Here is a 12,633-nt window from a genome sequence, read left to right as displayed (position 1 = left end):
GTTGCTCTGGTCCCTTTGGATCCCTGTGTCTATTTATTGTACCTCCCCACTCCAATTTTACCTAAACGGCCATTTAAATTGTTCATGCACATGGTCTTGGCAGCTATAACCCTCATTGCGAAATGCTGGAAACTAACTCTTCCCCCATCAGAGACTGATCTGATGGCGAGAATTAAGGAAATACATTCTCTTGAGTATCTTACTGCCTCTCCTAATAACACTTTACCACTCTTCTTATCTGTATGGGAGCCCAGGGATAGGTTTCTGGATAGGCAACCTCCTTAGCTCTCCCACTTGCTCTGAAGCTACTTTTTCTTCCCGTCTTCCTAAGCCTTACCCCTCCCCCCCCTCCTTCTCTACCCCCCGTATCTTCTCTCTGTTGTCTTGTCGTTGTCCGTATTTGTTCTGTCTGATGGAGACTTGTAATTTTCTGTCTTGTAGGAGCCCGATGAAGGGCCTTTAGGGGTCTACCCAGGAGATTTTTCATGTTTACGTCGAGTATAGTTCAATATAAGCGATGTGTGTGCACTTGACTCCTTAGATGCCTTTATTGCCTGTTTTGTTTTTGTTTTCTTTCCCTGGTATTTCATTTTGAATTGTACTTTGCTCTGCTACGTATCTTGGGTTGCTCTGCCTTTGTATTGGAAAACTTTAACCCCTTATGACCAAGGACGTATATTTACGTCCTTGGCCGGCTCCCGCAATATAACGCGTCATATCGGGTCTGTCCCAGGGCTAATAGCGCGCGGCAACGATCGCGGTGCCGCGCGCTATTAACCCTTTCGACGTGGCATTCAAAGTTGAACGCCGCGTCTAAAATGAAAGCTGCCCGGCTGCTCAGTGGGGCTGATCGGGACCACCGCAGTGAAAATGCGGTGTCCCGATCAGCTGGGACACGAGCAGAGGTCCTCTTACCTTCCTCCGGCATGTCCCTTCGGCGATTGATTGCTCCAAGCTAGAGATGCTGTGGCTTTGCAGTGAACAGTGTATAAGATCAGTGTGTGCAATGTTATAGCCCCCTATGGGAGCTAGAACACTGCAAAAAAAAAAAGTGTAAAAAAATAAAATAAAAGTTAATAAATGTGATTTAACCCTTTCCCTAATAAAAGTCCAAATCACCCCCCTTTTCCCATAAAAACAAACAAACATGTAAATAAAAAATAAATAAAAAACATATGTGGTATCGGCGCGTGCGTAAATGTCCGAACTATAAAAATATATCATTAATTAAACCGCACGGTCAATGGGGTACGCGCAAAAAAATTCCAAAGTCCAAAATAACGTATTTTTGGATAAAAAGTCTGATCAATACAAAAATGGTACCGCTAAAAACTTCAGATCACGGCGCAAAAAATGAGCCCTCATACCGCCCCATATGCGGTAAAATAGTTTTATAGGGCTCAGAAGATGACCATTTTAAACGTATACATTTTTCTGCATGTAGTTATTTTATACAGAAGTACAGATGGACCTATAGAATAAAGAAAATTGTACTGCGTAGAAACGGAAGCCCCCCAAAAGTTACAAAATGGCGTTTTTTTTTCTTCAATTTCGTCGCACAATGATTATTTTTTTCTGTTTCGCCATAGATTTTTGGGTAAAATCACTAATGTCACTGCAAAGTAGAATTGGTAGCGCAAAAAATAAGCTATCATATGGATTATTAGGTGCAAAATTGAAAGGGTTATGATTTTTAAAAGGTGAGGAGGAAAAAACGGAAGTGCAAAAATGTCAAAGCCCATGGTCCTTGAGGGGTTAATAAAAATTTACAGTAAAAAAAATATTAGGTAATCTCCCTGGTAGGTAGATAGGTAAAGGCCCTAAGAAGGTAGTTGCCTTTAGGTGATGCAGGTAAGTGGGTAGGTGTGCAGGTAGGCAGATGCGCTCCCCCCCCCATTATGCAGTTCATGTATATAGTACAAATTTGCCATGTAATAATGTTTTTCTATTGATTCTGATTGCAATCCTGTGTTATTCACCAGAGCTGGTTTTAACCTGTAAATGCCCACGTAACATACATGTACATGATCTGGGTGTTAAAGTATGGATCAGGCTCAGGATGCTTCATACCTGACAGGTACCAGCTGCTGTCTGGAGCTGACACCTACTGCTGGCATTGAAGATCATTTCTATGCTGATCGTTTAACCCCCTAGATGCCATAGTCAGTGGTGACATAGATGACATGAACTGGTCCTGTCTGGGCCCTAATCAGCTTCTCCAAGATTCAGTGGCAGGGTGCCGTTTTGCTGCTATGACAGGCAGGGCTGCCATGATTGTACTCTAACTGCTCCATAGGCAGAATAATAGGAAGGAAGGAACAGTAAAATGACGGTACATTAGTGTTGCAGTGTACCGTACAAAAGATAAATCAATTAAATAAATAGCAGTTAAAATGTAAGTAGTATCGCTGTGGGCAGAAATATCTGAACTATTAAAATATAATGTTATTAATCCTGCATGTTACCCGGCGTGTAAATAAAGGAAAAACTAAATAAAAAAATACCCAATGCTTTAATTGCCCTTTTTAGTCAAATAGAAAAAAAAAAGCGATTAAAAGTCCACTATAAGCTGCCGCCATTAAAAGCGGTGGGAGTTACACTATACAGTAATTAAAGGGTTTTGAGGGTGTTTTTTTTTTTTTTGTCTGATGGCGCTCCTCTGTGCTCTCTCCTGTCTGATAGTACTACTCTGTGCTCTTTCCTTTCTGATAGGACTCCTCTGCAATCTCTCCTGTCTCATAGTGCTCCTCTGTGCTCTCTCCTGTCTGATTGCCCTCCTCTGTGCTCTCTCCTGTTTGATTGCGCTCCTCTGTGCTCTCTCCTGTCTGATAGCGCTCCCCTGTGCTCTCTCCTGTCTGATAGCGCTCCTCTGTGCTCTCTCCTGTCTGATAGTACTTCTCTCTGCTGTCTGATAGCATTCCTCTGTGCTCTCTCCTGTCTGATAGTGCTCCTCTGCGATCTCTCCTGTCTCATAGTGCTCCTCTGTGCTCTCTCCTGTCCGATAGGACTCCTCTGTGCTCTCTCCTGTCTGATAGCACTCCTCTGTGCTCTCTCCTGTCTGATAGAGCTCCTCTGTGCTCTCTCCTGTCTGATAGAGCTCCTCTGTGCTCTATCCTGTCTGATAGTAATCCTCTGTGCTCTCTCCTGTCTGATAGTGCTCCTCTGTGCTCTCTCCTGTTTGATAGCACTCCTCTGTGCTCTCTCCTGTCCTGTCAGACTTCAGCTTCAGTTTGGACAAAGCCATGATTTCTATAAAAAGGAAATAACATTTTCTTATGAAGTATATTAGAAAAGTTAATGTTTTGCCAAGAAATACAACATATAAATAGTTTTTGAATCTGACAGTGTCCATTTAGGTCTTAAAAGCATGTGACCAGCTAGAGCATGCACATCCAGGCTGGACCATCCCTTTTCATGGGACCTGTTAAGAGCATATGGATGCCATAAAGGGTATCTCCCCATTGTAATCCCTTTCTATAAACCAGAGCAAAAAGCCACTATAGAGATTAGTTACGATAACCATGATGGTAAATAAAGTGTTTATACTCTATGTGTAGATTGCTTTTCTGTCTTTCCTTTCCTTAAGTATTCACAGCTTTTATCTATTTCCTTAGCTGGCCAATGCCCTCTTGGAAAGGGAAGTGTTAAACTACAATGATATTGAAGCACTTATTGGCCCTCCTCCATATGGGCCAAAAAAATTGATCACCCCACAGAACTGGGTTGAAGCAGAGAGGGATAAACAAGACACTGGAGAAGATGAACCTCACAGACCACCACCTCGGAATGATGATGAAGAGGAGCATGAACCCAACATGACACCTGCCTAAAAGACTGCTACAACCTCTTCTGGACTGGCATCCATGCTGCCTCTTACTATCTTGATGTCATAGTCACCCGGCCTATGCGTACCCATTTTGTGCACAATGATAGTTACACTATACAGTAATTATAGGGGTTGTCCAGGGAACACAAAAATTTGCCCCATGACTAGGAATTGTGTAAAAATAATAAACCTCTTATACTTTCCTCCTCTGGTCCCCTGCAGCTGATGCATCAACACTCCTGCATTTTCATTAGTCCTCTTTTCTTCCTGTAATGTCCAAACCCTACAGGAACTGGCCTGCAGGACACTGTTGCAGCTACTGATTTTCTTAGTGGGCCATTTCCAGTGTGAGGTTGGCATGTCACAGGAACCTGGAAAAAAGCGAAGACCAGCAGAGGACCGGGAGGGTTGATGCAGCAGTTGTGGGGGACCATCTTCTGATATATATACATACACACACACATATATTAATCTTTGGGCAAAAACCTCACTTAAAAGTCTGTTTTATATTTAAGAAAGCAAACTTGAGTTGTACATTTTTGTGAATACAAAGACTGAAAAATGAATAATAAAGTAGAAATTTCTGATTGATTAAAACTGAGTTAAAGGGGTTATCCATCATAAGGTAATTTTAATACTTACCTGCCAGACAGTAATGGACATGCTTGGGAAGGATCCACGCTTGTCTTGGGGTTAAATGGCTATGTTGAGAGATTACCATAATTCTGAGGCTATTTTTTTGTGAACTGGGTAATTCCTGTTGCAGTAAGTTCCCTTAAACTACAAATCCCATAATTCCTTGTTTGTAAGTGTGAGATCACTTTTCTCCCTCCCACACATTAGCCACTCCTTCCAATGAAATACAATTGTGATCTCTTCAATGCAATAGACCAGTATTTTCTGACCACTGTGTCTCCAGCTGTTGCAAAACAGAATGATCTTCCTCCCACCCAGCTGTCGCTCCACCTATTGAAACAAAGACAGGATGCCTCTGAACACCTGACTAGTGATGTAATGTCTCAAGCCACACTGCAACCTGGGAAAATCTGAGACGACACTCATTTTGTATGCATTTAAAAATAAACCTTAGGGCAAAAATCACAGAAGAATTGCATAGGTACAGACACTATATTATGAACTACACTAAATGTACAGCCCCTGTAGCATAGTCAAATAAAAAAAAAATTCCTAGAATACCCATTTAACACATAAGTGCCTACTTTGAATAGCCACTCCCTGAACTGGTTGAACAATAACAAGCTGAATATGGGGGTTCCCTGCAATCATCTATTGCTACTGAAGAAAAGACAGAGAGAGTGTATATTGGCTGCAGGTAATGTAAAGCATTTCAGTGGGTATCTGTTAATACAAATGGTTTCTCTTTTATTACCTATTTATGATCTAATGCTAGGGGAAAGTGGTTGTTTAAAGCAGACAACCCCTTTTAGGGTATGTTCACACGTACAGGATCCTGCCCTGATTTGATGCACAGGATTTGTAACTGCCGATTAGAAGCTGTGCTCAGTTATTTAGTTTACATTGAAATCTGCAGCAGAAAATCCTGCGCATCAAATCGGCATACGTGTGAACGTACCCTTAAAGAGGTTATCCGGTTATTTTTAACAAACATGCCAAGGCTGTTAGAAAAAAAATGCTTACATCTCATTTGGTCCCAGAAGGTTTCGGTATTGCTGCTTCCAGTCTCTACAGTGCACCTTTACCTGGTGCTGGGGCCCAATACATCTGAATGCCACTTAGCCAATCAGTGGCTGAGGTGGGACACTGCTGTGGCCAGTGATTGGCGGAGCGGCAATATGACTCATTGGGCCCCAGCACCAGGAATTAAAGGGGTACTCCGGTGAAAACCTTTTTTCTTTTAAATCAACTGTTGGCAGAAAGTTAAACATATTTGTAAATTACTTCTATTAAAAAATCTTAACCCTTCCTGTACTTATTAGCTGCTGAATACTACAGAGGAAATTCTTTTCTTTTTGGAATGCTCTCTGATGACATCACGACCACAGTTCTCTCTGCTGACGTTATTATAATAATAATAATGCTTTATTTATTGTTGTCCTTAGTGGAATTTGAACCCAAGTCCCCAGCACTGCAAGGCAGCAGTGCTAACCACTGAGCCACCATGCTGCCCTTAGCATACATCTGCTTTGCATGGTTGCTAAAATGGACAGAGATGTCAGCACAGAGCACTGTGTTCGTGATGTCATCAGTTTTCCAAAAAGAAAGGAATTTCCTCTGTAGCATTCAGCAGCTAATAAGTACTGGAAGGATTAAGATTTTTTAATAGAAGTAATTTACAAATATGTTTAACTTTCTGCCACCAGTTGATTTAAAAGAAAAAAATTTTTCACCGGAGTACCCCTTTAAAGTTCACTGGACCAGGTGCTGGCATCCGTGTGACACATTTCAATTCAGCCAATCCCTGGCTGCAGCGCGGTCTCGCCAAGCGGTACTCTGGCATATTGGGCCCCAGCACCAGGAAGTTGCACGTGGTGGACACCGGAGCAGTAATACCAGAGACTACAGGGACCAAGTGAGAGGTAAGTATAGGTTATTTTTTTGTCAACCTGGACATGTTTGTAGAAAAAACTGTCTGGGAATGACAGACTTCAGTTATTTTACTTGGAAATAAGGAGTCCACCATGAGAACAGTTCATCATAAAAAATCCTTATTTAATCATCTTTAAAATCTGCATCCAAACATGGTCCATAGCTTCTAGTAGCTGTCATGTTTAGGTTGTTTCTTCAGCATGTGCGTCAGATAAATGGGAAAGCCAAAGACATTTTGACAACTAATATGCTGTATGTAAAAAACTCTAAGGCCGGGTTCACACTGCGGAATTTGTGCAGAATGCCCACACGGAAAACACGTGCAGACATTCCACACATTTTCCCTATCTGGTGGGCGCTAGGACCGCACAGAAGTGCATAGTCTCATAGACTGCAATGCATTTATTTCCGGTATCCACAGAAATAATAAAGTCTATTCTTTCTGCAGGCACCAGAATCTAAATTTAGGTGGCAGAAACATCTGGATTTCCATGTGAAATCAATGGGACTCTGCTTCAGAGGAATGTCTGCGCAGAATATTCCATGTAGAACATTTCACACATAAGATTTTAACAGAAAATGCTTGGAAAACTGCCATGAATAAGCTATGGCACGTGTGGGGATGGAGATACTCTCACCCCACAAATACAGGCAATAGGCTTTACACTTGTGTTCAGGGCTTCAGACTCGTGCTTGTGGTTACCGCAATACATATGTACCTGTAAAGAAAACATTAAAATAAACAACTGTCAGATTTGTGCCCAATGACCGCAACGGAGCGCACGCCTTTAGTGGGCAAAAATGAACCTAGTAGGAATAAAAGGGTTTATAATCATGAACCAATACCACAAAACCTTAACACGAACCCCAATTTTAGCCTCTGAATTGAGACTGAAAATAAAGAATCTGCGAACTAGCTAGCCTAGTAATTGATGCCTGGAACCAGAGATGTGGTAGACTTTCTTATTCTGTAATTGGCATGGAAACCAGTAGTTGGCATTGAAACCAGTTCAAACTGACATACACGCAGATATAAATGCCTCTTTAACATACCTGCCTATGACATTGTGGTAAGAGGGAAACCCATAGATACCGGTCAGTCATCGTATGAAACTCTCTGGTCCCTGCTGTTAGGTTGGAAAAATAAACTGTTAGAAAGTGACACACAACACGCTACCTGACAGACCTTGGTGATGATAATCTTGTGGAGCCATATCTCCTGTACATCAACTACCCTCAAATAACCGAGTTGCCTGCCTTACCATACAATCAACTGACAAGTTACCCACTCAAAGTAATCTTAGGAGTGACATCTGCTGCGATTTACCGATCCTTTCATTGCCATCATGCCTGTAGACATGACCGGTCTTTGCGTAACCAACATACCCATAGACGTGACAGTTCTGTACGTGAACCATCGTGCCTGTAGACTAAACAGATCTTGCGTACCATCATGCCTATGGATGTGTCAGGTCTTACGTAACCATTGTGGCTATGGACATGAGGCTCTTTTTTTTAAATTTTTGTTCTTTGCAACCACCTGTGTGTCATGAAATTAATTCTATGACACGTGTCCGTGACAATAACTTCGCAGTGTATCTTCCTGCAGGAGTGGCAGGTATGAAGGTTGTACCACCAACTATGTGTCGTGAGGTTGTTGCTCTGAATACATGTCATTAACTACAACTGTGTGTCGTATGCCTCTGCAAACGTGACAGGTATAACGGATATACAATCGCCTATGTGATGTGATGTTGTGTCAGATGACAACAACTGCATTGCATCCCCCTGCGGACGTGGCAGGTATGAATCGTATACAACCGCCTACGTGTTGTAATGTAGTTACTTGGAAGACGTGTCAGTAATAACAATTGGGCAGTGCCTCCCCCTGCAGACATGGCAGGTAGAACGGGTATACAACAACCTGTGAAGCGTGATGTTGTTGCTCTGAAGACGTGTCAGTAGCAACAATTACATGGTGCATCCCCCTACAGACATGGCAGGTATAAGATGTTGCAGTGTACAACAGCCTATGAATCGAGATCTTATTGCTCTGAATACGTGTCAGTTACAATAACCTGCGTAGTGCCTCCCACTGCAGACATGGCAGGCATAGCGGGTAAACAACCACCTATGTGTCATAACGTTATTGCTCTGAAGACGTGTCAGTAACAATAACCTGCGTGATGCCTCCCCCTGCATACGTGGCAGGCATAACATGGCTTGTGCGGACATGATTAGCAACATAACTAAATAGAACCTCTCCTGCAGGCATTGTAGGCATGCAGTGTGTGTTTTAAGGTGCCTGAAGCATGGTGAGAACATTGTGGGAAGATACTGTGAAAACCCTGCCCTGAATTTGATGCTGTAATGCACATGAAGTAAACTAGACGCTACACCCCAGATAAATAAAAAAGATGCATAATTAATATGAACAAAGCATCAAATCCATGCTATGCACAGGTGACCTCCTGCAAGCATGAGAGCGTAACAAGCACCAGCCAAACATGTGGAAAACTATAACGTGAGCCCCAAGCGTGAGCACATTGTAGTTATAAGCATATGAGCTGTATGATGATATGTGCGTGTGTATGCTATAACTGCATGCCCTGCATAGAAGCACTCACTATGTATAGTAAATACTATGAGCATATATATATATATATATATATATATATATACCAACACCACCAGCTCGCCAATGCCATGCACCTTCGTATGGCACCAGTGCCATGAGAGTCCGAACGCCGGGGTGCATGGAACACTAGATGTCAAGTGCGAAAATATGCTACCAAAAGTGTCTCATTGACAGAAAAGCAATACCATCCTACTAACAAAAAGAGGTTGCGCAGCTGCCAGGTGTGCCATTTTTTTTCAATGAATGTCTACACAGTAGGCTAACGGCTGTGCACACAGTAAGATGATAATATAACAATGTGACCGAATGAAGGTCTGTACAGCAACACTAAAACCCAGAACCACCATGAATGTATGTGCAGTATAATTGACCGAGGCCCCTAAGTGAAACCACCTGACGTGCTGAGCATAGTACCGACCGATACACACATTGTCAGACACAGGCCTAATATAGGGATGGTTAACTTGTCACCCCATCGGGGCACCTTAAAGCTCCTTTACCGCAGACCCGGCAAAAGGGCCTAAACCTGCCACACCAGCTCCCACGGCATACTGAGCCAGCACAGCCTCCCAAGACTTACATAACCGGCATTTGCTGTTCCCGGATCCCGCCACCACTGCGTGCAGAGTCGGCCTGAACCCAAAGTACCCTGAATACATTACCACTCGACTCGTGAGTGGCCAGGGTGGGGAAGCCGACTGCATTACCCGGAATATTGAAACTCCGTCACCTGGGCTTACGCACAGCGAGGCTCCGGCAAGATGCGCAGCCGCCCGAACTCCTAAATGGCGGGAGATTCAAATGCCAGAGTATCCGCAAAACGTCACGTACGCCCCTCCCGTAGGAGCAGGGGCATTATATACGCCCGCCCCTACCCACAACTACTTGCCTGGATGTGTGGGGGGTGGAGATACTCCCGCTTCTCACACAAATACAGGCAATAGGCTTTACACTTGTAATGACACCTTTTCATTTTCCTAGCCCATTTTGGTCCTAAATCAAATTATCCTCATTTGGAATAGGGCGATCACCTTTGACCCCTTCCTTTATCTTTTCCACTGTTTACCGGCTAGGGAATCTGACCCACCAGATGGGGGTAGGATAGTAAAAGCTATTCGTCTTTTCCGCATAATCGGCAAACAAAATCTCCTCCGCCATTGGATAAAAACATCTCTAACTCCTATTGGTGAGATATTGAATGACATGAAGTGTACCCCGTATATGAGGTTTAGGCAATACATGATGCAAAACACACAGTTCAATCATTTATGGAAAAGTGGAGGAAATATATAGCATACTTACCTGATCCGACTAAACGTCTTATCATGCAACCTTTTTTTTTTTTTTTTTGAACACTAATTATCTTGGATACCCCTGATCCTCCATTATACCACTCCTTCCTCATACTCTTAATATCCATAGTGATGCAATAACTGATGAGATACATGACTTGGATATGAGTGTCTTGAATGTTATACCATTTTCATTATAGTCACAATTGGCTGGATTTAGTTCTTGTTTTTTTTCTTTTGCTTAATGTTTTGATATTGTTTTTGTATGTATTTCTTCTATAACTGTAAAACCAAGGTGAGAGGTTGTTGACCTTGATTTATCGCTTCTTTGACATTCTGACACTATGACCCTGATATACTATTGTTTTGTCATATTGTGCACCAGAATTTGGTGCATTTGTGCCAGAATTTGCGCCAAAAAATTAAAAAACCTGACCAACTCTCCATTTTACTCAGAAAACCTGGAAAAAATGGGGGCGCGCCCCCTACTTTTTTGAAAAATCCCAACATATTTACTAAGATTTCCACAGAAAATGTGGTAGATTTGAGCTCAGAGCTGTTTTTTTTTTTTAAAAAGCAAAATGTAGGGAAAAGTGCAAAACATAGGGAAACATTAGTAAATACTGTGAAAACATTTTTTGCAACTTTTGGGGGGTTTTGTTTGTACGCAGTACTCTGGTAAAAATGACATGTTCTTTATTCTGAAGGTTAATGCAATAAAAAAAAAATACCCAATTTATATAGTTTTTCTATTATTTTACAACTTTTAAAAAATGCTAACTTTTTTCTAACAAAATTGATTTGCATAAAATTGTCATCTTCTATTTTTCCATATACGAAGATGTATGAGGGCTCTTTTTTTCCTCCATGATCTGTAATTTTTACTGGTATTATTTGTTTTGATGGGACTCTTTGATCGCTTTTTAATAATTTTTTTCTGATATACGATGTGATTAAAAATCTGTATTTTTGTGTTCGGTATTTCTTTATGTTTACGCCGTTAACCATGTGCAGGCGGTGATATAAAATGTGTATTTTTTTTTTTTTTTTAAAGGGTATCTCCCACCATCCTATTTTTTTTCCTGTCCCTGCCTATTGCCAATCTATCCCTAACCCCCTCCCTGCTTTAAATTTTTATTTTTACTATATAAAAAATAACTTTTTTTCTGCCTGGTAGTGTGCTCACTATCAGGCAGACTTCCCCAGCAGGCACCACGTCACTGATGCCTGCTGGGGGGGGACTTCCGCCCTTAGTTTATCTACACAGGGTGCCTCCAGCTGTTTCCCTACTACAACTCCCAGCTTGCCCTGACATCTATTGGCTGTCAGGGCATGCTGGGAGTTATAGTAGTGAAACAGCTGGAGGCACCCTATGTAGATAAACTATAAGTTAGTGCCATGTGGCGCTACGGCCCTAGCCCGTTCCCTCCGTCAAACCCCCTCCCCGCCGTACCCAGTTCCCTCCATCACAACCCCCCCACCCGCCCCCCCCCCCCCGCCCGCATACCGCGTTCCCTCCATCACAAACCCCCTGCCCGCATACCCCGTTCCTTCCGTTATACTTACCGGCAGCGGGCGTGCAGGGACAGCGGCGGCGGCGAGGCGGCGATGTGCGGGAGGAGTGGCCTCCCAGCCAGTGGCCTGGGAGCCAATGCGCTCGCTCCCTCCTGTCTGATTGACAGGCAGGGAGCGAGAGCAGCCTAAATGAAAAAGGACTGATTGCCAGGCCAAAATCAGTCCTTTTTCAGGCGTGACGTCACGCCAGGCTGCAGCCGGCCACTAGGAGGGAGACCCCTAGTGGCCGGTTTTCAAATGTAAATTACACCCTTATAATAAAAATAAAAAAATTATGAAACTATATTAGAGATATGTTGTAGTACATATGTACTATAACATATAAAAAAAAAAAGTTGGTGACAGTGCCCATTTAAATTAGAAAATAATGGTAATTCATTTTAGATACATGTTATTTTTATTTTTTATTTACACTTTTTAAGTCCCAATAGGGGACTTACAGTAGCCGACATTCACTGCTCTGAAGCGAGCACAGCTCCTGCGCTCACTTCAAAGTTACTTAGCGCTTTATGGTGTACAGGTAAACCCTGGTGCGTTAAGGCCCAGAGGGGCAAGGGTGTTAAAAGTAAATGTTAAATGGGTTAAAAGTAAGGACATTGGGCGGAATTTATTATTGTTGGTGTAGGTGAACCTTTAATTTGGATGGTGGCAATTTGTATGTGCGCCAAATTTATTAAATGGTTGCATGGCATGTGACAAATATGGAGCTAGTATACATCTTTTTCTTTTTAATT

The 12,633-nt window shown here is 42.4% G+C and overlaps 1 protein-coding gene across 1 annotated transcript in view; it reads left to right on the top strand.

The window, feature by feature from the left end:
* Positions 1-4,422, top strand: part of SPG7 (SPG7 matrix AAA peptidase subunit, paraplegin) — a 33,128-nt gene extending 28,706 nt beyond the window's left edge. The window contains exon 17 of the mRNA XM_056526020.1: positions 3,615-4,422. Within this exon, the coding sequence (XP_056381995.1) occupies positions 3,615-3,830 (216 nt within the window). The 3' untranslated portion in view covers positions 3,831-4,422. The remainder of the gene's footprint in view (positions 1-3,614) is intronic.
* Positions 4,423-12,633: the final 8,211 nt, after the last annotated feature.

This window comes from Hyla sarda, chromosome 6 (genome assembly GCF_029499605.1).
Source record: "Hyla sarda isolate aHylSar1 chromosome 6, aHylSar1.hap1, whole genome shotgun sequence".
Lineage (NCBI taxonomy): Eukaryota > Metazoa > Chordata > Amphibia > Anura > Hylidae > Hyla > Hyla sarda.
Note: the sequence above shows the minus strand (reverse complement) of the source record. Positions and strands in the feature narration are given on the sequence as shown.